The sequence below is a fragment of the Gossypium hirsutum genome, chromosome D09, assembly GCF_007990345.1.
Source record: "Gossypium hirsutum isolate 1008001.06 chromosome D09, Gossypium_hirsutum_v2.1, whole genome shotgun sequence".
Lineage (NCBI taxonomy): Eukaryota > Viridiplantae > Streptophyta > Magnoliopsida > Malvales > Malvaceae > Gossypium > Gossypium hirsutum.
Genome location: NC_053445.1, coordinates 46,603,278 through 46,631,018, shown reverse-complemented (window position 1 = coordinate 46,631,018; position 27,741 = coordinate 46,603,278). Strand labels below are relative to the sequence as shown.

The window sequence follows — 27,741 nt, the reverse complement described above, 5'->3', positions numbered from 1 at the left end:
TCAACCACCATGCACTGCAATGTCAACCTTGTTTGGCTCATGTTCCTGATATTTGTACCTTTTACTATTATTAGAGCTTATTAAAAATTTTAAAATAATGATGTTTGATTTTTTTTATTATAAAAAAAAGTTTTTAAGCATTCATTTGACATGTAAATTTATTATTGATTAAATATAATTGATTGAATTTTTACATACTACTAATTGTATGATCAAATTACTATATAAGAAAATTTTACCTCTTCACTTTAATGACAATAATTATTGGTATTATTAATTTGGACCAACTAATAACATTATAAAAATGATTTTTTTAAAAAATCAAATAAAATCTCAAATTTATTGTGATAGTGGGACAAAATCGGAATTCAACCGTCCAAACAACAAAGGCTTGAAAGATAACGCGGTGGGCTCCTCCAACAGGCAAACAAAGATAACAAGTGAACACAACCAAAGACGATTGCTTTCTGGATAAGGGAAAAAAAATGGCAATTCAACTGAACCACTTCCAATCATCGTTGCTGAAGCAAGAGAAGCAACCTAAGCCGCTATTCTTCACTTCCTCTAAAACCAAAAACTTTGGTGTCAATACTGCAGCGTCAAGCAGTGGGCAGCAGCTAATACAGTCGGGTGAGGTGAAGCCTATACTGCCTAAGGACGCAGCCACGGCCCTGAATTCCGAGGGTTTCAAGTTACTCGACATTAGACCGCAGTGGGAACGAGAAAAGGCATATGTTAAAGGGTCACTTCATGTGCCACTCTTCGTCAAGGACATGGACAATAGCCCCATTACTCTTTTGAAGAAATGGGTGCATTTTGGCTACATTGGCTTGTGGACTGGCCAAAACTTTACTATGATCAATCCTAATTTCGTCCAAGAGGTAGAAGCTACTCTTCCTGACAAGGACGCTAAGCTGCTTGTAGCTTGTGGCGAAGGCCTAAGGTAAGACCTTCTTAGCCAACTTTTTTCCCCTTTTTTCTGTTTCATTTTTTAGTGATGATATTGTTATCCTTAGGTCCATGATGGCAACTTCCAAGCTATATGAGGGAGGATATAAGAACTTGGGGTGGTTGGCTGGAGGATTTAATCGAGCTGCAGATAGTGATTTCCCAGAGATTGAAGGGCCTGAAAAGTTGCAGTACGCTACAATTGGGGGTGTGTCTTATTACTTCCTCCAATTGCTCCTCCTCTTGCAAGCTGTGGGCAAAGAGTAATTGATTAGCTAGTCTAGAGTCATTTCTGGGCGAGATTTTGCTAACGCTGACGCGGTCCCAGTCTTGCTAACCAGCAATCTAGCTGGGAGGTTTTTATTGGCATAATGGTTTAATTTACTTTGTTTCATTTTTTAATTTTGCTGATATAGTGTACACGTGAATAATATCTCAACATTTAATTATTTTATTTTAATTTTAAAAATTAAAAATAATTTAAATTATTAAAAACATAAAAAATAAAAATTATCATATTTTTAAAAATTTTAAATTTTAATTAAATATTAAGATATCATCCACATGACAATTCAGGTGTATGCCATGTTAGTAAAATTAACAAATATTAACTTCTCCATCCATTTTAACAAAAATATAAGTTCAAAAGCTAAAAATGACGAAAAATTATATGAAAGACTAAAATGAATTTTTCTATAAGGGCCAAATAAGTGATTATGACCTTTTTATTTGATACGTCAGCTTCAGAGTTTTGAGCTCTTTTCATTGAATCCATATATGCCATTTATTGGCAACGATCTTAAAATAGAGCAGGAAACCCACTCCTCTGTTCGCCCAAAAAACAAAGGCAATGGATGCAAAAATCTGCAGTGCATCATTACCTAATTTGGGTTTTGTAATAATCTCGTTTCTGTCGGGACACAATTGCCCCGTCATGGAGGTAGAATATGTAAATTTACTTTCAATTTATGAAGACGAAAGTGACTTCACTAGGCACAGTCGGAAACAAGTGTATGACCAGTGTTGTGCGCTGCTAGTCTTATATCATACAAGTTATGAATTGTCGGATGTTTGTTCGGGCTAGATGACCAAATAAAGCAACGTTTAGTCAGCAAATAGAATATCATACATAAAAATTGCATAATTCAGCTCAAGATTACAATTAGTATAGATGCAGAATGCAGAGACGAGCTGTTTAATTTCTTGCAAGCTTAAAGATCAAATTTTAGAGAACGAAACAGCATAGTTAACAAAAACATCCTTCACTTGGTGAACATTTAGACAAAGAAGTAGACCCCCTCCCCAACTTATGGAAGACGACACTTGACTTGGATAACCTGGAAAACAAGCACATAATGAAGACGATGTTGGATGCACGACAAAGATTTCCTGCAAATACAATCTCCCCACGGTGAATTTAATGTTTCGAAACATTACTTGTACATTGAAAGAAATGATAAGAAATCATCACTAGTGATGTTTACAAGAAATGTAAAAAGCATTGGAAAGAAAGTAAAAGGCTAACAACAAATAATCCAATACTTGTTGAGTGTTTTTGTGAGTCTATTACTCAATGGGGCTAATTTATCTATTTATATGATATAGATCTTGGATATGACCCTAGATAGTCTCCCATGCATACCAACACGTACCCTATTCTAAGGTTAACACGTGTTCCCTAAATGTGTTCGCTTACATGATGATGCGAACCCACCACGTGCAAACTCATATAAGAGAGCTATGCAGGCTATCACTATTGAAGTAAAGAGGATCGAGTCGTTCCAATCGGGTAAGCGAGTAGCAGGTTAATAATAGCAAATACCATAACAATACTCTTGTGGGAGGAACAAGATAACGTGAAGGAATGAACAAATGGCTTCGCAACAAGAAGTTTAAATTATAAAAGTATCACATACAGAGCATGTTACAGTAGTATCTATCATTTATGTCAGAATCCAGTAACATCAAATGGTTTTCCATTATCAACCAATAGCATGAACTACAACTTGTGTGAAACAACTCATATCTTACTATAAGTCACAATGATGCACTCCAAATCTATCATCACATCACATTAGTAAAATCCAATGCCATGAATGCTTAAACAATTCCCTAAAACATCAAATGCGACGTATATCATTAAAACATCAATATTCATTGCTACACTACTCAACTAAAACATCAAATACCTTGGAATATCATTAAAGCTTCGGCTTAAATGTTGAAAAAATAGAATACAAGTGGAATTTATCACCTTCGCGTAGCCACAGAAATTTGAAATACACTACTCAGATCGAGCAGCGAACCTCTCAACCTTCTTATCATTCAAATTAAGACCAACCATAGCCTCGCCAAGCCCACAGCTAACTTCAGCAAGCACGGCCGGGTCACTATAATGGGTGACAGCCTGAACAATAGCCCGGGCACGTCTAGCCGGGTCACCACTCTTAAAAACGCCAGACCCCACAAACACGCCATCACAACCCAACTGCATCATGAGAGCAGCATCCGCCGGCGTCGCCACTCCTCCAGCGGCAAAGTGCACCACAGGCAGCCTCCCCAGCTGCTTCGTCTGCACAACCAAGTCGTAAGGTGACTGAATTTTCTTAGCGAAGCTAAAAACCTCATCATCATCCATATTCCTAAGGATCCTGATATCACCCATCACGGACCTGACGTGCCTAACAGCTTCGATAATGTTCCCGGTTCCAGCTTCACCTTTGGTTCGAATCATAGCAGCTCCTTCTCGGATTCTCCGAAGCGCTTCCCCCAAATTCCGACACCCACAAACGAAAGGAATCCGAAAATTATGTTTGTTAATGTGATTTTCTTCGTCGGCCAGGGTAAGAACTTCGCTCTCATCAACATAATCGATGCCAATGGCTTCAAGGATCTGGGCCTCAACGAAATGTCCAATACGGGCCTTCGCCATGACAGGTATAGTAACGGATTGCTTAATCTCTTTGATGAGTTGTGGGTCACTCATTCGAGCCACGCCGCCTTGGGCTCGGATATCGGCGGGGACTCGTTCGAGAGCCATGACGGCGCAGGCGCCGGCTTCTTCAGCGATGCGAGCTTGATCGGGAGTGACCACGTCCATTATAACTCCGCCTCGGAGCATTTGGGCTAGCCCCACTTTCACCGAGAAAGGGGATTTGTGAGTCTCGGTTATAGCCCCGTTTCCATAAACTGCAACCACCCCGGTTCCTGCCATATCAAAAGAACGCAAGACGAAAAGCAAGAGAGAAGAGATTTGTTTCCCTTTTGGAAAAATGATAGAGGAGAGTGGAAAGATGGTGAAGATATATTGAACGGGATTGGCGTGAAGCAGAGGTGCAGCACAGAAGTTGGCGCGAGTTGCAATGTAGCGTATTTCACGTGCACTCGCCAAGATTGAATCAATCTCTCTTCTATCCGATGGTGGAGATGAAGGTTGCATGTCAGTATCCTGAAATCATTTGTATTAATACCATTAGCAGTATTTTAGTTTTCCCACCTCTGATTATTTTAAGCTCTCCTATTACCCTTCTATTTAAATATCTCGTTATAATATAAATTTTAAAAATTAATATTTGAAATAAAAAAATCAATCCAATAATTGTTCATGTCCATCTACATTGAAAAATATAAATTTACATTTCAATCGACTTCAATAATAAAAATATGATTATTATATATTTTGATTATATTTGTTTTTTTTTATATAATGTCTAGAACTTAATTTATAAATAAGAAGATCGAACTCACGCTCTCCTATGTTGATAACAATGTCATGTTAATCGAATTAAGACTAAATGATAATTATTATTAGGTAATAAATTATTTTAATTGTTGACAAACTATAATTGTGGTATAAATCATGATAATGTATCCTAATACTATTTTTTTTAGAAAAATAACATAAAAACACATGCGAAGTTATTAATTTCGTTTATTAATATTTTTTTAACTCAATTGCGAATGTCTCCTTCAATTCGTTAATGGTCGTTTATTAGAGAATAGCAATAGGTTTAGGGTCTAGAAATAAAGAAAAGAGTTATAAATTGATGACTTTATTTCCTTGTCATGGCGATGAGCAGAAGCAGTGGCCCAAAATATGCATAGAGATCACATAAAAGAGAGCATATCAAGAGGCTGGGAGGGAGGCTGTAAAGTCTGCCGCTCGTTTCCAATCTATGGCACGGTTGGAAAAGGAAAGCAAAGCGTCTACTTCGATCGTCACATTAACACTTGATATTTGTCTTTATTCTCAATGAAATGCCACACACAGAACCCCAAATTGAGATTTCATCAACTTTCTCCCCCGAAGCAGGAAATAAACTAACGCTTTTTTTTTATGGGTTGTGGGATAGGTTTTTGGTGAGATTAAAAATAACAATGACGGTAAAATTAGTTATTATAATAAAGTAAAAAATAATCATTATAGACATTAGTTTACAATGTATTTATAATCTTATACATAATTAAATTTATATTATATTAAATAATATAACATAAGTTAAATTTATATTTTTATAAAATTATAATTAAAATATTAAAATCATATACAATAAAATTTAAATATTTTTAAATTATGTTCATAATAAATAATAAAATATATTTAAATTATTTTATATTAAATAATAGTTAAACTTATATATTTATGATAATAAATTTATAAATTTATTAGATTGTTACATAAAAATTATATAAGAATATCTAATAATACTTTTACTTTCTATAAAACTGAAAAAAAAAAGGAACAAGAGTAATAAAGAAACTGACCTCAACTTTTTCTCCATTGGCAGCTTTGGCTCCAGTAAAAATTGAGAGCAATATAATGGTGAGAGTGCTCAATTACACCGCACCTCAAATCTCCCAAAGTCTAGTGAAAATGAATATTCACCCAATATTCCATCTTACCATGGATAAAATCTAATTCAAAGAGAGCCTAAGGTTTAGTCTGGATGGGCAGTGTGCTTACCTCCGGTAAAGTTAAAAATAACGGTAACAATAAGGTTAATTATTGTAGTGGTAAAATTAGATACTGTAGCGATGAGATTAAAACTAACGGTGGAGTGTGTGTTTGGACTTAAACGTAGTTATAACAATGATGTGAGAATAGAAAATGACTATTAAGGACATTATATTAGAAATAATATATAGAAGTTTTTAAAATGATTTTATTTTTATGAAATTATTAAAAATATTTGAATTTATAAATTTATTTAATAAAATATTAAAATGCATCTTTTGATATTTTATTATATAAAATGGGAATTTTTAATATTTTTAAATCAAAATAAGTAATATTAAAATATTAAAATAAATAATCTAAAAGTTGTTAATTAAAGGAGTGGTAAATTAAAATTTCTTTTCATAATAACGTATATTAGTTTGTTATAAAATAATGGGGAAGATGTTTATCGTTTTAAATTAATAAAATTATCTTACAATTGAAAATGCAAATTAATTGAAGTAGAAGGCAAGATGAAGAAAGAGACACAGGACAAAAATAGAGAAGAAAATAAGAGTAAGGGTGTAAAAGGAAAATTTTCACCAATGGGATGTTGGAACATTTGAGTGGAGCTGGGCAAATTTTATATCAATACTTTTATATTTTATAATAAAATAAATATTAAAATAATAAATAGGAAATAAAATTAAGAAAATGAATTCTCATCTAATTCCAATACGATAGATTTTGTTTTTTGCTAAGTAAATTTTTAGAGACTGAAAACTGTTTAAAATAGTACTAGATTTATGGGGAAAAAAAACATAATTAATATTTTGATTATAATGGTAAAATTAATGGTTGATTATATATAATGGTTTTTGATCAAAATTGTATTGATTATATGAAAAAGGTAAAAACAATCCCATATAAATATATAAGAAAATGTTTTAATAATTTCATAAGAAGACCTTTGAAAAAGTATAAACAAGAGATTACAAACACCAAATACAATTTCTTGCGGGAGAAATATGGATTGATACAAAGAACAAAGGTTCCCTATAGATACTCGCTTTTAAGTATTGAATCAGCTGTCGGTTGAGTCTTAGATCAATTGGTATGGGTATTATTGTCAATGTACGAGAACGTGAGTTCGAGTGAGCTGAAGCGCATTATCACAAGTGAATAAGCAGATTCATGATCTATTTTTCTCGGGTCTAGTCATATTTTGGAAGTCACATGCTTTGATGTTAAAGACAAAACATTTCCCCAATTGGACTAGATAGACAACATATTAGTCTTTCAATTGGTTTTCTTATTTTCGATTAGACTAATGACATGTTTAGGTTCATCTACTGATATAAATTATCTTTTTGTATTCCGATTTAACCACGTAATACAGTTTAGTATTACTAATCAAAGATATGTTTAGTTTCACCTACTAACCAACATTATGTTAAACAGAAGCAAAATAGAACCAACTACATTTAATAATAAGAGTGAATCTTAATTAGATCAGAAATTAAATTAATTAAACCTCAAAATGAAATACAAAACTCTCCCCTTGTTTTAGTAAAATTAAAATTACTTAACAGACAAAAAAGAAAGTAATCTAAATTCAGTTATTATCTTATGTTAATGGCAACAATTGTTGTTGTTTTTTTGAAGGGAAAAGAACACACAACAGAAGGATTTCCCCTATATTTGGACATTGGAGTTGAAGAAGTTGGATGAAAAAGCAACAATGCGAGCTTAATAAATTTAAATTTGTCTCTCTATCATTTAGTTCTATAAACCAAAAACAATGCTTATTGTTTCATTGGACAGCCTGGTTCGATACCAGTAACCGGGCTACAAAACGAGTTTACATTAAACCCCATTCCAAGTCTTCTCCACGAGTACTCTATCCCGCCATTAACAACTTTATTTCAGGGTAGAAACGTCATTCAGCTTCCAACACGTCAAAAATACCCCAATATTCAACAAACCTACTTCACCGCCACCGGACTCAACCCCCACCTTTCCCTTTCCAAAAAAACCACTTAGAGGAAAGCTTAGATCCGATCTACAAAAAATCTCAAATTTCAAATTTGAACTTCGAAGGGTTAAAACAAAACGTTGGTTCCTCTAATCTCGTTTTAACTTCGTGATAGCGATTCGATTTGATTCGAATCGGTAGCTTAGCAAGGATGGGCGATTTCAACCTGGCTCTGGTAATCGTCGCCATAGTTGTGTGTGTCCTAGTGTTTTTGTTCAATGTCTACCTCCTTGTCAATTACCAGCATCCGGACGACGCTAACCAAGCGTATTTCCCCAAATTCGTCGTCGTTTTCGGGCTCTCCATCGCTGCCATTTCCATACTCATGTTACCGGCTGATGTTGCCAACCGGCAGGCGTGTAGGCACGCGATATACAACGGCGCCTGTAATCTCACCTTGCCTATGAAAGAGCTTTGGCTCGCCGTTTATATCATCGATGCTGTGCTCGTTTTTTTTGTAATCCCCTTCGCTATGTTCTACTACGAAGGAGACCAGGACAAGTATGTATTTGTAGGACTATGATTTTTTGGAGCTATTGATGCATTTCTCCAATTTCCCTTTTATCCGTTTGGTTTTGGTTGCAGGAGTGTTGGGAAACGGATAAAGAGCGCGTTGCTATGGGTGGTGACAACGGCAATTGTTTGTGCTCTCTTGCTTGGAATTCTCTATGGTTGGTTTTCGTTTTGCCCTTTTTATATCAAATTTAATTTCATTAGCGTTTTCTTTTTTGTCATTGAGTTTTTTACATGCCGTGTAAATATTGAGCATTTGAGTTGAATGTTAGGTTAGGAATAGGAGCAAGATTGATCACTGGAATATTCAGTTAATGTCTCTTAGTACAAATTGTAATTGAAGTTGCTTTTACAATCAGAATATCTTTAGCCAAAAAAAGTTTTACATAGACAGGCTTGGTAGAACAAAGCAAATTGTTTTTTTGCATTTGCTGATTGGAGTGTGTTACTTATAGGTTTATTTGTAGCAGGCGTACCGTTGATTTTAACCTGTTTTTATGGTATATCAGGGTTAGCTGGAAAGGTGGATTTTACTGTTAGGCACTTGTCTTCTGTCACTACTAATTTCCCAAGTAATTGGGACTTCTCTAGTGGTCAGCCTTGTATTGGTGGCAGTGGTGCACACGCGGTTAGTAGTTGTTTTTCCCATTTAAGATGTGGTGTTATCCTTTCTTTATTATTGTAGAATATTGTGGTTTTTCCCTTAATCAGTTTCTTTAAGCTCATCATTCCATCTTTTGTTTCCTTATTCTCTTTGGATACAGTGTTCTGCATATACTGCAAGTGCTTCATCAGAGAAAACATGGACTATGCGTACTACCTTTCCAGAATATGTTGTTGCCCTTGCCACAATTGTTGGATCAGTTCTTTTCTCGGTATTGAATTTCTTGATAATTTCAATGTTCATATATTTTTTAATTTGAACTTGGTTAGAAGTTCTAGTTAATGTTGACCTTTTCTCTTGGTAGAATATATTGCTTACATCTCGAAATTCCTTGTCAGATATTTGGTGGTGTAGGTATTGCTTGTTTGCCTCTTGGGCTTATTGCTTCATTTATACGCCGTCCAAAGGCTGTTATCACTCGCTCACAATATATTAAGGTTTTCTTTTCCTTTCAGTTGCGTATGATGCTGCGATATTAAGCAATGCACTAGAGTTGGAAAATAGTATTGATATTTGCATATTTTGTTGTAATTGCCAATGGTCATAGTTTTAATTGATGTTGTAGGAAGCAACTGAACTTGGTAAAAGGGCAAAAGAAGTGAAGAAAGCTGCTGATGCCCTTCATCAGGAAGAAAGAAGTGGCTCTAAGGGTAGAAAATGGCGTAAAAATGTTAAGGCTGTGGAAAAGGTATGTTGTGAAATCCTAAACTTACTTTTGTCTCTGTATTCTAGTTTGTTCCATTCTCTATGACAATAATTGCTTTGTCCAAACTAGCTCTGGTCATGAGTTGTAGGCCCCTCTAGTTCAAATGTTATTTGCTTATTCACTTCTCCTTTTGGGTTGAAATATCAGATTATTCAATAATTTGGCTTCTGTTGTAATCATTATTCTAAAGCTTAGTTATATTTCAATTGCTGTATTAGTTTGTGGCAGTTTTTTTAGCAGTTGCTTGGTAAGAGTTGAAGTTAATATAGTGAGTTTTAGGGGTATGAGTGATGAAGTAGTTATCATTTGATGTTTTCGCATATTTCCTATTGTTCATTAGCTGTGGTTATTTACATTCTTGATTAACACTGCAGGAGTTGCTTCAGCTAGAAGAAGATGTAAAACTTTTGGAAGAGATGTATCCTCAAGGAGAAAAGGTATCTGAAATAACGTGGAATTTTGTGTAGTGTGTTGACATGACACTTGGTTACAGTCTCATTCCTTCTTATTTCTGTATCAACTCCTTTGCCATGACATTTCAGGCTGAAACTTCCTGGGCCTTGACTGTTCTTGGATACTTGGCAAAACTTGTGTTGGGAATCTTAGGGTGAGTGCTCACATCATACATTTTGTGTCGATATATGCACTGAAGAGAAATATATTGCTGCTATCTTTAGAAAAAAGGATATAACTCTTAGTCTTTCTCTAAACAATGAGAGGTTGCAACCAGTGTACTAAAAGGAACTATCTAACATGCCTTCATTCGGCAATTTGTTAGGTTGATTGTTTCAGTGGCTTGGATCATTCATATTGTCATATACCTTCTGATTGATCCACCGCTTTCTCCCTTCCTGAATGAGGTTTTCATCAAGCTGGATGATATATGGGGTACTTCCTAAACCATTTTTAACCTTTCTTTTCTCTGTTTGCTGCTTTCAGAATTTATGGGAGATCTATGTTTTCGCTTTTTTCAGGTCTTCTGGGTACTGTTGCATTTGCATTCTTTTGCTTCTACCTTCTGCTTGCTGTGATTGCTGGAGCAATGATGCTTGGCCTGCGATTGGTTTTCATTACAATTCATCCTATGAAGTAATGTATCTTATGTTGATGGCATTTTGGTTAATTGTCTAGAAAACGACCTGCTGGCTGACATGTTTAATGGACATTTTGTAGGTGGGGAGCTACGCTAATGAACTCTTTTCTGTTCAATGTGGGGCTTATTCTTTTGTGCTCAATAAGGTTGGTGACTTGGCTAATGCACTCAATCTTTGTTTCTATGTTATCTTGAGTTATCTCTTATTAGAACATGTTGAATTTCTAGGTTTGTGCTTGGTTGTTGAAAATTGAATTAGGGAATTATGTGTCGAACAGTAATTGATGAAATAATATTTTTGTTTGCAATTTCAGTGTCATACAGTTCTGTGCCACCGCATTTGGGTACTATGCTCAAGCAACTGCTGCCCAGGAAATATTCGGCCACACATTGCAGTCTCTTCGTGGAATTAAATATTTGTACAAGTGAGTTTATACCATATGAATTCCAAGTTTGATTCAGATCAGGCATATATGTATATGTCTACTGACATTGTTGGGCATATTGGCATTACAGGTATAATGTATTTCAAATCGCATTCATTGTTTTAGCGGCATTGACCTTCGTGTATTATGTTGCCTTTGTAAGTCATCAGCCATCTTTGCTTTTATCTTTCTGTTTCATTCTTTGAGTGAATTGCCTGTGTCTGGTTCCTGTATCTGAAGGTCTGATTTTGTTCTTGTTTCTGAACATTTCAGGGATGGAGAAGAAAAAAACCTAGCGGCAGGTTCCAGCTTTCCTCGTAAGAATGTTCCCCTAGAAGACAATGCAGCCTCTCAAATAATCATATTTCTCTTTTATATCATCCCTTTCAGAGGTGTTTGATATGCTCGGATGCTTACGGCTGTGGAAGGTTAGAGAGAGGCTTTTTTCTCGCTAGTTAAATTGGTTGCCTGAAGGAGGAGCATGTTGAGTGCCGCAACTGCTTCTCTTTATGCTTGCTTGCTTTTCATCTCCTTTTGTATGTAGTTTCTGTTATTATTTTTTTCTTTCCTATTTGTTAAATGTTACACTTAACGCATTTGGGTTGGGCATGTAATTGAGTTTCCTTGTCTTTGACAGTTGACTCACGTGAACTGGATTTATGCGCAATTTATGCTTGTCTTGGAACTGAGTTGTACTAAATTTATACTTTGGTCTTTCTATAAATAGGTGAAACACTCAACACTTGGTGACTCAAATGTTTATGCCCTCTATATAAAAGACTATACTTAAATGCTTATGATATCAAATTTAATTAAGGGTAAACCGGTTAAGTTTTTGTTTTGGTGACTAAATTTTTAAGAAGTTTTCATTTAAGTCATTGAATTATTTAAAAGTTTTTATTTAAGTCACTCGGATGTAGAGGTGTCATGGGTTGGGTCGAGGTTTGGTTCCAAAATATTGTTTAAGTCTAGGTTTGTTTTCAGGCATGCTTAGTTTGCCCAAAAAGCCTGTTGTACTATTAAAATTAATAAAATGTTAAAAATATATTGTTTAGTTGCTATTTTATATATTTTTATAATTAAATTTTAATTTAGGAATACCTTTTTATTATTTAAATTGAATTTAGGTCGGGTCAGGTTAGAGGTGTTCATGGGTCGGGTTGGGCCAGGTCTAGAAAAAATTTCGGCCTGCGTCCTAGCTCGGCCCTGCCCGAAATATAGACTCTAAATTGTCCAGGCCCGACTCGGGAAAAAAATTTCTAAGCTTGAGCTTGGCCCGACCCAACCCATTTTTTTAATAAACACAATTTATTTTAAAAATAAAAAAATAAAAAGTATTTTAAAAATATTTTAAAATAAAAAATATATTTATTATATTCGGGTCGGGTCGGGTCGGGTCGGGCCGGGTTTGGGTCAAAAAAGTGATGCCTGAGGCCCGACCTGTTTTCTAAACGGGTCTCGTTTTTTGTCCAGACTCATATTTTGAGCCTATATTTTTACCCGAACTCTTTCATATTTTGGGAGGGCCGTCGGGCCGGGCCACCCGGCCCATGAACACCTCTAGGTCAGGTTGACTCGAAGTACAAAAATTTTTGTCTGAGCTTAGCCCTAGTTGGGTTAGGCCTATTGGGCTTGATGGGCTATTTTGCTCTTAAATAGGTTTATTGGGTTGTTAAGGTTTTTTTTTTTAAAGTTTCGTCAATGAGCTTCAATTTTAACAACCTAGTAACTTAAATGAAAACTTTTGAATATTTCAGTGATTAAATTGTAAATTTTTTAGTTAAGTAACCAAAACGAAAATTTACCTATAGTTTTGTGACTAATAGTGTAGTTTGCCCTTTAAATTTGACCCTAAAAGGCCCAAATAAGCCCGTATTAGATAAATGGGCCTCCAACTCCATCAAAGAAAAAGAACTAAAAAAAGTTGTAAAACCCAGCGAGCATCGCCCTTTTTCGCTTTGTTGGTGTTCGTACTTTTGGCAGAGAGCTTTGTTTCCCTTTGCAGTGTATTGTTGAACTAAAAGGAAAAAAAAAAATAAAAATAAAAATGGACATAGCACTCTTTTCTCCGTCTTCACTTTTTGCCGATGCCGAAGAAGTCTCTGTTGGTATATTCTTTCTCTTCTTATATTTACTTCCAATTTCATTTTACTTTGATGGTTTTACGTTAAAGAAACTCTTCACCCTTTTTCCCCCCTTTGCAGACGAGGAAGTTACAGATGTCCATCAGAGCTTTGTGGAGAGGAGACACCAGTTTCCTGGCATGGTAGGTCTCTTTTCTTTTAGAATATATTTCTTACCCGTTTCATAATTTTGCTTTGGCTAATGGACTTTTAGCTGTAACTCAATGTTCTTCCGATAATACCTTGCATCTATTTCGAGATGCCCAATCTTAGAAAACAAAACACTCCTTTTACTTAACAAAGTAGATAGCACTGTTTGTTCATGGAAAAAGTTCTAACCTTTTTGCAGTATTAAATTGCTTTCTGTTAGCCGGGGAAAGATATAATGGAACTGATTCTTGATTAGTACCTCCCTGCAGTAATTGTATCAAAATTGGTGTGAAAATGGTTTTTGGAAAAAAAAGAGAGGGTACTTTCTCGTTGGTCTCATTAAATATGAAATTATATGACTGCAGATAGATCTATAGTTTATTAGAAAACCCTAATGATATGGTTTAAGATGTAGAGTTGGCACTTAGTATGCAGTATGATGCGTGGTGAAGGAAAAAAAATTGTAACTCTGAACTTACTGGAAAGTAAATTCGATGATAATTTGACTGAGCTTAACTGTCATTGTTTCTTGAATTTTCTTACCGTATTGGGATTTAGTCAACTTTACTACTGCCACAGACGACTCCTGATACCTCAGCATAAGTTGTAGATCTTAGCATTAGCGCGCAAACCATTTTGACCATAGCAATATAGTTGAAACTTATTCTAGTATTTCAGCACTTTGCTTTTAGAATCCACCTGAGTTAACCTATTTTTACCTTTATATCATTATATGCATTTTGGCTTTTGTGCAGGAGTTGGTTATTCGAGAATTTTCCTTCCACCAGTTGAATGCTAACTTACTCTGGCCAGGTACGTTTGCATTTGCAGAATGGTTAGTTCAACATCATTCATGGATAGAAGGTCGTCGTTGCCTTGAATTGGGAAGGTAATACCTTCAGCTGCAGAGAAAAGAAAAAGCATGGGACTTTACGAGAGTGCACACTCATTTTAGTTGTTTATTCTTTATTTTAGTCCATCTATCTAGTCTGTACACATTTATTTAATTATAAGTATCATGTACTCAAGAGGGCTGTTTATCATTAGTGGTAGGCCCTATTATCAGTTGTTGAGGGGTACATTGCCCTTCTGATGCATGTTTTCTGAATAGTTTATGTTTTTAAGGTACAGCTTTATCTGCAAATTCATTCAACTTTAGAATTATGTGCACAAACTTGTTGAGTTATGTCCATTGTATAATTTCTTTGTACTGCTATGTTAGCACCCCAGATCTGATTTCTGATTTTTAATCTGGTTTGTTTCTTGAAATAAGAATCGATAGTTATAATTCTGAAATTGAATTTTTATTGATATTTTTCTTAATGATCTTGATTCTTTACTCATTGGCAGTGGGACTGGAGCTTTGGCTATTTTCCTTAAGAAATCATTTAATCTTGACATAACAACATCAGACTATGATGATCAGGAAATTGAAGAGAACATAGCTCATAACTGCCAGGCAAATGGAATTAAGCCTGTCCTTCCTCATGTAAAGCGTGAGTTCCCTTTAGTCTCTGTGGTTTTCAGTTATCAGAAATCTAACATTCATACAGTCTGTCCAGTACTACGGAGAAGAAACATGAAGCATTGATTTCATGGACTATAATGTTCAAATTAAAATGTCAATGTTTTTCAGATTCATGGGGGGAAACCTTTCCAAGTGCTGAACCAGACTGGGACCTTATCATAGCAAGTGATATCCTATTGTGTAAGCTTCTTGTTATTTAGCTTCTGCAATTTCTACATTTTATGCTTGAAGAAAAGCTGATGCATAAATAAATTAATGGTTAGATTTTTATCACTTATTTTGTTGTACATTAATACTTACATGCAATAAAAACACGGAAAGTTTTGGTAGAATTTGAGAACCATCATTTTTGAATTATGTGGACCCTGAGGAGTGATAAACCAGAAGAAGATCAAGAACTTGGGAATAAGTTTCTTGCTTGCTGATGTTTTACTTTATCGATCATCTTTGGAATCCCGGTGGTTACTTACATGTAAATGGTTATGAAAGCTGAAGCGTGAAGTTGCTATCATTATTTCTGGCTAAAGGGCTTTTGACAATATCTTAGCAATAAGATCAAACTTTGGAGTTGATTAGAGTAATTTGTTGTTTTAGATATAATTCGGCTCTGTGAACTGATTTGTTCTCTGCAATTATAAACTTTAGATTTAAAGTTTATGTTATCTTTTGTAATTAAATCTCCAAATCTTTTAACAAGGGTTTGTTTAAACATGTTATATCCATTTCTTGGGAATTTGCAGATGTCAAGCAGTACCCTAACTTGATAAAGTCTCTCTCTTTTCTCCTAAAATCTTACAAGTCAAAAGATGACAAAGCTATTCCTTCTGTAGGAAATGACCAGAGTAGCGGTAAACGATCTATATATATATGTAGGGAAAAAGTTGACCTTATAGGACTGATAGAATCTATTATTGGTCATTATTTGATTATTGATGTCTACTTCTTGCTGCCAGGAATGTGTATGGGGTTGGCTGTACCGGCATTTCTAATGAGCTGGAGACGCAGAATTGGCAAGGAGGATGAATCACTCTTCTTCACCGGCTGTGAGAATGCTGGTCTTGAAGTAAAGCATATTGGATCCCGCGTGTATTGCATCAAACCAAGAGAAAATATGGTGTCCACCACTGGTAGTATTGATGATTGAAGCTGGTATGAAATTTAAGAATGGCAGTTTCTTCTTTGTGGTCTAAATCGGGAGCATGGTCTTATTTAGTGAAGTGGCAAACGAGAATTTGTTAATTTTGAAGGTTTTTTTAATGCGTGATGTTGATGTTTCTCTTGAGACGATAAAATTTTGTCATAGTGTCAGCTCTGGGAGTTTGCAACATTTGTAACAAAAACCATTTTCAATGGATTAAATACACTTTGAAAGCCCTTTAAGATATTTTCTTATCAGCCACCGTTAACAATTTGTCTGCGGATGGTAGCTTCGAAGTGTACAGCCAACATTTCCTTGTCATGTCATAAATGGACTTAGCTTGATTGAAAAACTTTGCTGTACTAAGCAATGGGTCTGCCTTGATGTGTAAGAAAAGCCCCTACCCTAACTCCTGAAGCATCATTCTTTATTGTAAAACTGGAAGAAAAAGAAAAATTAGGCATGGCTAATATTAGAACACTGGTCATGGCCAACTAAGGTTGTTGAAACCTGGAGTGGCTGCAGTTGACAATCTCTGTGCTTTTGTTTTTTTTCAGTAAATTTGTCAAGGGATTGACAATGGCACCATATTCCTTTATGGACCATCTAATGGTAACCAGTAAGCCCCCAAAAGACCTCCGAGTTGTTCCATTGTCTAAGACGTGCAAGTCGTGCAAGTAGATTCATGTTCAAATCAACAAAAAGGTGTCTCCCTTTCTTCAAAGCGTTGAAAGGAAACAGAAGTCATTGACTGCACATCAGAATGCAAAGAAGTTTTTCAACAGCTCAAAACCTTCCTAATCACACTGCTCTACTCATCAAATCTGCTTCACATGACATCCTTTCTCTGTACATATTCGCTCCCACTAATGCCTCAATTGATTACTAATGCAATAATATAAGGAAAAAAAATTATTACTCAAGAATTAAAGTAGTTAGATATAAAATAAAAAATAATTAATATAAATTTAAGCTTGAAATTAGAAAGATGAATAAAAGTTTTTTGTAAAAAATAAGATTTCTTTCTCCTTTTCTTTACTAAAAATAAGTTATAAGAGTGACTAAATATTACCAATTGAATTCGTTTATAGCTAACCCATATGCTAAAACAACGTACGATAAGACAATAGTATGGCATTGGTTAAATACATAGAAGCGAACTAGAGACTCGAGTATTCATTAGAAAAGTGTAACAAGGAGCAGAGGTCAAGCACTACAAGTTAGAGAAGCTAGCACTAGCTTCGGTCATCTCTGCTATGAAGCTAAGGCATTATTTTCAAACAAAGACTATCATGGCATTAACTGAATGGTAGCATCTGCTCTCAATTTCCTTTTTCTTCTCACTCTTTTCATTTCTTTTTCCTCCCTAATGGCAACAATTCTGCCTGAAAAATTTACCCCCAAGTATCATACGACTAGAACTTTAGTTTGACAAATCGCGCAGTCTTAGGTAATTTCTTTGCTTCAAATCCTCCTAAGTGTTTGAGTAAATGCATTATTAAATAGAATACAAGGGATGATTACAAATGAAAGAGAATGCCTCTATTTATAGTTGAGGTCTCCTAGATCCAATAGTACAGATTGAATTATATTAACGACTAAAATTAGTGCCTAGCTACAAGATGAGAGTATTAAGGGATTTAAACTCTATACATCTTTGTCCCTTAGGATTTACAATAATTATCCTGATAACTCTAGTTTACTGAAGTGTTTCATTGGGCCACCAAGGTCTCAAGTTAATGGACTTTTTCATAGGTTTCACGAATTGAGCTAGTTCAAATAGGACAAATTAGTCTTATTTAATCAATTGACCTCCATGAGACTTTTTGTGCGCATTCATTATGGGCTTTGATTCGAGGCTCATGACTTTCTTCCCCATTCATTCTCGTGATGCCCTTATCACGTCCTTTGAATGACACTGGTTTGACTTGTCTATGCATTGTCTCAATGCCTCGGTTAATTCCCTACTATTCTCTTTGTCGAGTAGTTCCGCCCCTCGAAACATTTGCCTCAACTTCTGTCTCCGTCGATGCCTAACTCGAACTGTATTTCTCTCTTGTACATCCCGATCATAAGAGCCCACCATTCTTGGCCCATGGTGACTTGCTTCGATTGGGATCCCCTTGATCCTTACAAATAGGCTTCAACACACCCACATTGAACACCGGGTTAACCTTGAGTATTGTGATGCGATCCCGGCCGCATCATGTTTCGATACAACTCGACGACCTCAGAATTGGCCTAAGCTCGAGGGGCCCAAGTGCAAAATGAAGTTTTTAATTTCAGTTTGTTAATTTGGCTGCTGGAAAAATAAGGACTTTGATTTATTAATTTTTAGTTATTTTAGTTTGTGTTTTTAATTATGTCATAGTTAGCGCATCATTAATATGTGTTCTGCATCTAATAAAGTCATGCATTATGTAACTTTCATGTTAGTTAAGTTTGCATCATTAAATTAAGTCATGTTAGTTTAATTATGTAACTTTCATGTTAGTTAAGTTTGCATAATTAAAATTAAGTCATGCATTATTTCATCTTAGTTAATTAAGTTGTTGGAATAAATTACTCATATTAGTTAATTAAGTTTAGTTAATTTAGTTGCTGGAATAATTTATTGTTGCATGAGTTATAAGTTTATTAAATTAAGTGTTTAATGTGTTTGTTAATAAATGCTTGCAGGTGACTATTTAGTTGCTTATTAAGCTTAATGTGTTTAATGTGTTTTTAATGTGTTTTGTGTTTAATGAGTTTAAATGTGATTAATGTGTTTGTTTTAATGTGTTTGATTGCAGGTGTCTTTTCAGTTGGAAACCGTTACATTCAAGGGCTGTTACAAATTGATTAAAGTGACTTTTCAAGTAGAAATCAGTTACATGCAAATGGAGCATTATATATCATTAAAAGGAGCTGTTATATCATTAAAAGGAGAGCATTACACCTCCTTAAATTGGTAGCAGCCTTTTCTTATTCCATAACTGCTTGTTTCTTAAATGGTCACTTCATGAGCCAAAATATCATGAATTGTTGTTGGTGTCTATTAGGCTAACCAAAGAAGAATTTAACAGCTTATTTTAAACTCTTGGGCTGCTCAAGAATGAAACTTAAGCATTCAAGTTTATTAAGTTAGCTGAATTAAGAACATTAAAGCTTATTGATAGTTGTTGTTATTTAGGACTAGAATTTCAAGAGTTTGAGCTTGGTAATTGAGTTTTATTTCAGCTCATTATTAGCTAATTTAAGCTGAATATTTGTGACTTTTCAGCTAGGCCTTATCTAGCATTATATATACTTGTAATCAGCTCATTGTAAAAAAACCTTTGGCTGAATTTATGCTAAATTTGAGTATTGTGAGTTATCCAAATCTCTTTGATTCTTTTGGAACTGATCTGACTTATCAAGCATAGCTTGTGGCGTCTATCCTTTCCTTTGTTTATCAAACTTATCACCTTTTGGTGTGGCGTTCATTATACCTTTGGTTCCTATCACATTTGATAGTGGGTCAAGGTTCTTTGCTGTTTTCCTATACCGTCATTCACCTAAGAGCTACTTTGAGACTCGGGTCAACAATCTCTATTGTTGGTTCATTCTCTGTCCTTAGCCGAATTTTCCATTCGTTGTTAAACCTATTTCCCTTTTAAACTTTTGTTTGTAGCCTTTCTTCTATTTTGTAGAAACGAACTTAGCCTTACTCAAATTCATGATCTGGCAAACACATACGACTCGAATCCATCCGAAACGAGTTCGTATCATATTGCTACTAACTCTGATTTGTAAGTCATTCGGCTTACTTGCTTCAAAACTCTGAAAAAGCCCTTATGTCTTTGTCAAGCCAATGATAAGTCATAATGTAAAACACTAGATAAGTGCTTAAGATGTACCTCGCTTATAGCATTTACTCTGTCCAATTACCCAATTTGAATCACCAATTTTCCCACAAAGTTTGATGCACAACCCACCTCTCTCACAGGTGGTAGCCTCAATGATAATTCAATAGGCTCCATATCGGTTTTCCACACCTCTAGCATTTCCAAAATCACTTTTTGCACAACACTTTTTCTAGCACACTTTTGAAAATCACTTTTGAAAAGTATTTTCAACCGTAACAACAATGGAGAACTAGCCTTAGTAGATGACTAATCACACTTAGACCAAAATGATTAGTGGCGAGTCCTAGTTGAAAATATTTATGTCTAGCCTATCAATTTTTTGTTTGACACATTATGACACTCAAGATAAGTTGCTTACTTATCTTATATCAAACCATGTTATTCATAGGCAAGTATTAGAATAATTAAACAATTATAGATTTAATAATTTTAATTGACAAAATAAATATTCTAGGCCATCGAATATGGATCCAAGAAACCTAAATATTTATAATTTAAGTAGAATACATGTAAATACCAAATAATAGAAAAAAATCAATTATATGATATCTCACAAACATGTAGAATCAAAACTTCGCGATTTCTTTGACTAAAAAAGGTCTTTAGAAACACATATTGAGAGAAAAAAACGCAATAAAATTAAAATAAAGTTATATATCCTTAATTTTGATAAAATTAACTGCTTATAGGTGTTTTATAATGATTCTTAGAGTTAGAGGCTAGTCTAGATGAGAAAAAGACCTAATTGAATTTCATAAGAACCAAGTAAAAACAATATGCCAAAAATCAACAAGGCATCGCAGTGCCCTAAGCAGTCTTTGCTAAAGTATGATTTTGACCATTTTTTTTTCTTGATTGAACTATTTTTTTTTCATTCATGAGCCTTTAATTAAACATCTTCTAACATTTATAAGACGACATAAACAGTTTATTAAAATAAAAACTAATTAAAATTAATAAAAATAACAATAAAGCATAAAACATAAAAAATATGGAACTTTGTGAAAATGTCAAACTAACTAAAATGTCATGAATTAATGCAAATTCTCTCAAGAATCATGCTAAATACAAACTGAAAGAGATCTAAAATATGATTATGATGAAACCTCATCACGTCTCCTTTCATGCTTAAAGCTCAAAGAAATTTTACAATTCCAACCTTAATCCTTTAAACTTTGTCATTGAATTTCTCATCTAATTGTTCATCATTTGATTGTATCTTGAATAACTTTTGTTGTAGTTGGTTAAGTTCTTACTGCATTTTGATGACAATTTCTTCTGCCATCTTATAAAAATGCAGCTCTGATACTAATTATGTTGCTCAAATTGTAAATCATTACCTTTGCAAAATAAAATAAAATAAAAAAGAGAGGAAAAGAAGAGTAAAATATAACAATAGAAGAGAAAGAAGTGGAAGAAGAAGAATAAAATGTTCAAATCAGTAAGTAGAAACTCAATATTCTGATGAAATGATTAATACGATTCATCTATACTCTTCAATCAAGAATCTCAAATCACCAAAAAAAAAAAAAGAAAGTAGCTCATAATAATAAATAAATAAATAAATAATAGGAACGCAACTAATAAAAAAATCAACAACTAATTTAATATACAAAGGAGTAGTAAACATAAATAAAAATCATATTCTGTCTAATTAATTTGTCCTGTAAAAATGGAGTAGAGAATTCAAGGTTCATCTTTAAAAGGTTCAGATATCAAAATTAAGCCATTACTCAATATCTAGATCTCCGCCACCTATTAACACATCAAATTACAAATCTGTAAAATGGAAAAAACCCTACGACAGTCCATAAAATTTGCATTGTTTTGTGTGACAGAAACCATCCGTTTATCACTTATCCAAAATTTGGAAAAAGTTCAGTATAGTTTCTTGTGAAAAAAAATAGAAAATGTCAATTGCAGATAATCCAAGACTTATTTTAAGGTTAAAATTTTCTATTAGTCCCTACATTTTGCAAAAGTTATGAATTTAATTTTTGTACTTTAATTTGATCAATTTTAATCCTTATAATTTTCGAATTTTGAAAATTTAGCCCTCACCCAAACGGTAACAGTTAAGCCTGTTTGGTTAGATTCAATTATTAGTCTTGCACTATATGTATAGTTGTAGGTTTGGTCTATATTCTCTAATTAAATCATTCTAAGTCCCTAAACTTTTTAAAATTTAAAATTTTAGTCTCGATGCAAATGACTGTAGCTAATCCATGAACTGAATTTAGAGTGAGGAATATGTGAAAATAATAATCAGGCATAACATTACACATATAATAATATGCTTGTCACATCAAATTTTGAAAACAACAAAACTTAATGAATGTAACGGTTATTATTTAATAATGACTGAAATTTTAAAATTGAAAAAATATATAAACTAAAATAGCTAAATTAATATATAAAGATAAACTAACAGAAATTAATTCCTGTTATCGAATTTTGAAAAGAGCATCCATGTAAAGGTCCCCGGCAAATTACTAGTGAGCCTAGCCCTAGACAGCGCTTGCTTTCTTTACTTGATTCTATGGACTAAGAAACTAGGAATTGTAGAAGTCTCTAATGGAGTTCTTGTATGCAACATATAATTTTTGCTTCCCATTCAAATCTGTCTATTTACTCTCACTTCAACCCAAAATTTTAAGTCCAGAAATTCGATAGTTTAAATCCATCCAACTTAAAATTAAAATAATTAGAATAAATAACTCAAATTGACTTGTTTATGAGTGTTAAACTCGAATAAATAATAAAAAATTAAAAGAAAAGACAACATCAAATCACAAATAACAAAAGTCTTAAAAAAAAATAAAAGAATTGGCATAACTCTGAAACCAACCTAATGTGGCCAATTAATAATAAGTAGAATTAACAAGACTAATTGATTCCACATTCATATCTAAATCTAAACCAACTTGAGCATCAACTACACCATTTAAGTTGGATGAAATGTATAGATGAAATAAATCTTCAAGCTATATATGAATGAGATATCTGCTAAAATTTTCGATTTGCCCTTATCAAAAGATGCAGAGGAAACTTCCTGGAAACTGCCCTTGGCATCACCCTTCCCTATCATTGATGTCACCGCAGCCAAATCAATAATTAGGGTACACAAATAATTCCCTTACTGAAAAGAAGAATGAAAGGGGAAAAAAATAAATGAAATAAATTCACGACATTGATATCTTGGAGAGTATGAAAATCTTGGAAGAACCTTGTTTTTTAGCAACACTATTAATTAAGGACTAGCTGTTGCCCCCATAATTCGCATGAAACAAACTCCATTTTGAATTTGATAGAGGAAACTTCCTGGAAGCTGTCCCTGGCTCCTCGCACATGCTTGTGGGGCGGATCTTCCGTTACTGATTGGGCATATATAAGCATATTGACAGATATTAATGGAGACAAGAACATGTCACTCTTTTCCTTCCTTGCTTTCTGCCCTCAATTGGCTCCACCTCTTGCTTAACTATTTGTCCTCGTACTAACTAATGTTTGCACCAATATCGGCAAAAATCAACTTGATAATGAATTTTTCATTATTGCTCTCTCCAATTAGTTGTCAACGTAAAAGATTTTTTACCTAATCAATCATTTTCAAAATAAAAATTTACTCATTATTGCTCTCTTTAATGTGGGTTCGAGCGTATTTAAACATAATTTTTCTCTCCGTTTTAAAGGCGGGGAGAAATTATATGTAAAAGTAGATTTTATATAAATAAAGATTATTTATGTAAATTTCGTTGAGTAGTTTTAATAAAAATAATATAAAATATAAAGTGATATCAATTTGATTAGGACAGAAGTTCAATTAAACAACTATGAATTACATGTTGATTTAACTACGGTGGAATAACAAAATACTTGATTTCAAAATTTCAATTGACACTGCTTCTAAATTTGATCCCTAAAATGTATGGATTTAAAATTAATCAAAAATAAAATTATGTTGAACTGGCCGATTGAGTATTAACTTGATTGATATAAATATTATTATTAATACAAGAGGATGTAAATTTGGGTGCGCTAAATCATATTATCCTCCTATTTATGAGTTAAGGAGAGATTAAGAAGTTTAAATCTAAAAAAAAAATTATGTTGAACTGAAATTTGAGATACCTTTTTTAACTGTATTTGGAAAAAAACTGCCATAAAATAAAATATTTCTAAAGTTACAAGAATGGAAGAAAGGGTAGCTATATATGCCTAGCTGTTGTATAAGGTCAGCAGTGTTCCACCTGGAGAGCAAGTTGATAGGTGCTTCAGTGGCCACAACATTTTCAAAAACTGAAGGTCTATATATGAACATAAACCTTCTCTGCAAGTGGAGGGTTTGAGTCAATTAATCTAGCAAATAGTTGACTTAATTTAGCTCCATTTATTATATAATATTGTAGAGAAAGATAACTAAAATTCTAAACATAAAATAAAAATTACTAAAAATATGATAAATAATAAATTTCTACCGACCACCACCCACCAAACTTAATATAATGATTAATTAAACCATTAAAAACAACAAATAATTGCATGCATTATACACGATAAGATGTTTCTTTACCTTTGCTTTAATAAAAATGTGGAAGCAACGAAATTATCTCAGCTGATCTGCCGATGGAAAGCATTCTGCAGAGAGCATTCTTGAGGACTAAACCATTGCAATTCGATACTTTTGAGATTGAAAAAACTTGATGAATATTGCAAATTTTAATTTTTTATAGGTCTGGGAAACCTTTACTTACTTTTTTAACGTGGAAACTTCTTTCCTCCTTCCCTTATTTAACATTTTGCTTCCGACAAATATGATTTATCGTCTTCTGCATGTTTGGAGATGACTTGTAAAGTGTAAATTTGCACTTACCTTCTCATTCCATTGAAACCCCATTTTTCTTTCTTCTGCTGGGGACTTCTTTCAACTGTCTATTTTATCTTAATTATACACCATTAATATTGAATTTTATTACCAATTGAGTCTTAACTTGATTTGTATCGGCATTGTTACTAGTGTAGGAGGTTATGGAGGTTATGGGTTTGAGTGCATTAAAGGGTTAGGGAGGGGTATGGATAGTTCTAGGTATTGTATCAAAAAGAGCAAATATAACGAGATTAATGTTCAAAAAATATTTAATTATATTTGAATAAAATTATTAATATTTATTTATAACTTTTCAATATTCTTTTGTTTAATTTAATAATGATGTCATATTATTATTTACTGATAGTGCATATGCATCAAATACTATTCTTCTTATTATTAAATGTTATGTAAAATGAAACCATTAATAGTTTAGAAACATTTCTGATAGAGAAAAAAAACTTTTAAAAATTTTACAAAAAAATCCTCTAAACCATAAAACCCCAACCCTAAATATTAAATTGTAAAGTCTAATGGGACTTCAACTAATCACCTGACACCAACTTCAACAATGTTCCTAGCATGACAATCCGCCATTCTATTGCTTGCACATATAGGATAGAGCATTCGATGGCCCGGATCCACATTGAGCCAACCTCCTATAAATATTATATTGTACTCATTTTGCTTAATTATTACCTCCAAATATTTATCTTTAATGAATCTCCATACTGCACATGGTGTTAACCACCACTATAATCTACCCTAACTTCTTGAATAACTTAATAACAAAGGTTTGATGGTGAATATATAAATAAAAGAATAAATAGGACCGTGTATCTCTGTAGAATTTGGTTTGCCCAATTCCTCAATTTTTGTTTTGGTAGAATAAGAGAACAATATCGAAAATCATTCAAGAATAATTACAGCAGCGTCTTCCTTTCTTCATTCAGTAACTCCATAGCCTCTACTGGTGGTGATAGGTATAGCCGTAGGTCCATTCCATAGCCTCGTGCTAATGCTGTCATACGATCTCCTACTGCATTAACTTATCGGTAAACATGCTGGACTCTTACCTCCCACGTCCGACGAAGCATATTCTTTACTCCTCGCACCACAGCATTATGGTGCATTTCCCGATCCTCCCCATTAACCATCTGGACAGCAGCAGCATTATCTACTTCTAATATCACCCTTGGCAAACCAGTCTCGCCCCCCACAGCTCAGCTTCTAATACAAACACACTCCAGTAACTTTTGAAAATCTTCCCTGACCATCATCCCAAGCAAATTTTGCATTTTCTAGAATAATATATCATCTTTTAAAAATAATTTTGCCGTGTCGTTACTAACAATTGGGATTTTTGATAGATATACCAATAATTAGGATTAGTGACATTGCAGCAAGGCGCAAATTCAACCATATTCATAACGTAACCGTACGTCGTTTTTGTACTTTTTCTCCCACGAAGTTTCGTCGAAAGTTCGTCGCCCAAATTTCAGTACGGAATTTTGCACGTCTGTTTTTTTTTATTGGCATACGTGATCGTTTCCAACTTTAATTTCTCTTCTTCAAAATTTATGCCTCAATTTTAATTGTACTGTCATAACTCATAAAAGAACAAAGAAAACCGACATTTTTAAAATCATATGAAAAATGTAAAAAACTTCATGTAGCGTGAACACAAGGTTGACATTAACATATAACATCTACTGGGATAGCAACACTTCAACACTACTAGACTACAACTTGTTTATAGTGTGGACACTATTATAGCCAGAGAAAATCTTGGGATTGTACGATCAAAAACAAATTTGGTTGTACAAAATCTTCTAAGTGGCTCCGATTTGGCCCTCCCTTTTTCTTAATTAAATAAAATTAAATGTTTGGGGGTTGGACTAGTCCGTAAACGATGACTACTCATTCTCCCTCCAATCGTATCGTTTTTTTTTCTGTTTTATAATATGAGCTTAATAAAAATTTTGGAGTTGCTTTCACCAATGTACCAAGGGAATTGCAATTCTGTTTGTATGCGATAAGAAGCAATTAAGAAAACTCGTGTAGTTTTTGAATCCCAACAATGACCTAATTCTTCTCCTACCCTCCCATTCCAGTTTTAAAGATAGAGAAAATAACATTGAAAGATTTTTGTTCTCATCTTATTCAACTTAATTTCGGTTTTATGACTTAAATAGTTTTGGGTTTTATGATTTATGTTTTTTTTTTTCTCTTGTTTTGTCTAGCGGTGGTGCTAGCTTTTGAATTGGCTACCACTGTCGTTTTTTCTCCCTTTCACCAATCATCTATTTCTTTGTTTTCCTCATTCACTCCACATATCTTTCTTTTTGTTCAATTTACAGATCTATTTTTGGGCTGGTGCTTGTCATTGCTGAATCTCCACCAGCCACCAATATCTATTTTGAGAGCATTTAAGAATATGAATGATTTTAAGAGCTGGCTTGAACCCGTATTATCTTTTAAGTATTTTATATTTTTTTATTGTTTAATAAGTATTCATTTTTGGAAGTTTTTTGTCATGTGTTTTTTAAATACTATAAGATTATATAACTAATTAATTAAATACTAACACGCTGGCCATCAGGCCAACATACAAGATTCAACATATTTTAATTTTAAATACTATAAGATTATATAACTAATTAATTAAAGGTTAATATATATTTTTATATAAAGCTTAGAACTACCCATAACTCCTCTCCTATCAAAT

At 33.7% G+C, this 27,741-nt stretch overlaps 4 protein-coding genes and 1 long non-coding RNA gene across 7 annotated transcripts; 3 read left to right on the top strand and 2 right to left on the bottom strand.

Moving 5' to 3' along the window:
- The first annotated feature begins 375 nt into the window (after positions 1-375).
- Positions 376-1,402, top strand: LOC107890960 (rhodanese-like domain-containing protein 10). The gene is made up of 2 exons (XM_016815566.2): positions 376-943; positions 1,017-1,402. The coding sequence occupies exons 1-2, from the start codon at positions 486-488 to the stop codon at positions 1,213-1,215; spliced, it is 657 nt and encodes a 218-aa protein (XP_016671055.1). The 5' UTR covers positions 376-485; the 3' UTR covers positions 1,216-1,402.
- A 649-nt stretch (positions 1,403-2,051) lies between these two features.
- Positions 2,052-4,420, bottom strand: LOC107890961 (probable pyridoxal 5'-phosphate synthase subunit PDX1). Of its 3 annotated transcripts, none has more exons than XR_001682096.2 (2): positions 3,138-4,420; positions 2,052-2,337 (listed from the first exon to the last, which is right to left on the bottom strand). XR_001682096.2 is itself a non-coding variant. In XM_016815567.2 (2 exons), the coding sequence occupies exon 1, from the start codon at positions 4,385-4,387 to the stop codon at positions 3,233-3,235; it is 1,155 nt and encodes a 384-aa protein (XP_016671056.2). In that variant the 5' UTR covers positions 4,388-4,420; the 3' UTR covers positions 2,052-2,337; positions 3,203-3,232. The 3 variants fall into 3 exon arrangements, 2 of the variants coding, with proteins under 2 accessions (XP_016671056.2, XP_016671057.2); XM_016815567.2 differs by having other exon boundaries at positions 3,203-4,420; XM_016815568.2 differs by having other exon boundaries at positions 2,052-2,285; positions 3,203-4,420.
- A 3,105-nt stretch (positions 4,421-7,525) lies between these two features.
- LOC107890962 (LIMR family protein At5g01460) lies at positions 7,526-12,005 on the top strand. Its single transcript, XM_016815569.2, has 14 exons — positions 7,526-8,420; positions 8,505-8,590; positions 8,942-9,060; positions 9,197-9,307; positions 9,435-9,533; positions 9,662-9,784; positions 10,177-10,239; positions 10,345-10,409; positions 10,581-10,690; positions 10,777-10,891; positions 10,976-11,041; positions 11,210-11,320; positions 11,412-11,478; positions 11,594-12,005. Exons 1-14 carry the CDS (start codon positions 8,071-8,073, stop codon positions 11,639-11,641), a joined length of 1,533 nt encoding a protein of 510 aa, XP_016671058.2. The 5' UTR covers positions 7,526-8,070; the 3' UTR covers positions 11,642-12,005.
- A 1,166-nt stretch (positions 12,006-13,171) lies between these two features.
- On the top strand, positions 13,172-16,505 carry LOC107892492 (protein-lysine methyltransferase METTL21C). The gene is made up of 7 exons (XM_041101007.1): positions 13,172-13,428; positions 13,525-13,586; positions 14,349-14,482; positions 14,944-15,089; positions 15,230-15,301; positions 15,862-15,969; positions 16,075-16,505. Exons 1-7 carry the CDS (start codon positions 13,368-13,370, stop codon positions 16,263-16,265), a joined length of 774 nt encoding a protein of 257 aa, XP_040956941.1. The 5' UTR covers positions 13,172-13,367; the 3' UTR covers positions 16,266-16,505.
- Positions 16,506-22,860: 6,355 nt separating this feature from the next.
- On the bottom strand, positions 22,861-25,147 carry LOC107890963 (uncharacterized). Its single transcript, XR_001682097.2, has 2 exons — positions 24,720-25,147; positions 22,861-24,476 (listed from the first exon to the last, which is right to left on the bottom strand). It is a non-coding gene; the product is annotated as an uncharacterized lncRNA (long non-coding RNA).
- Positions 25,148-27,741: the final 2,594 nt, after the last annotated feature.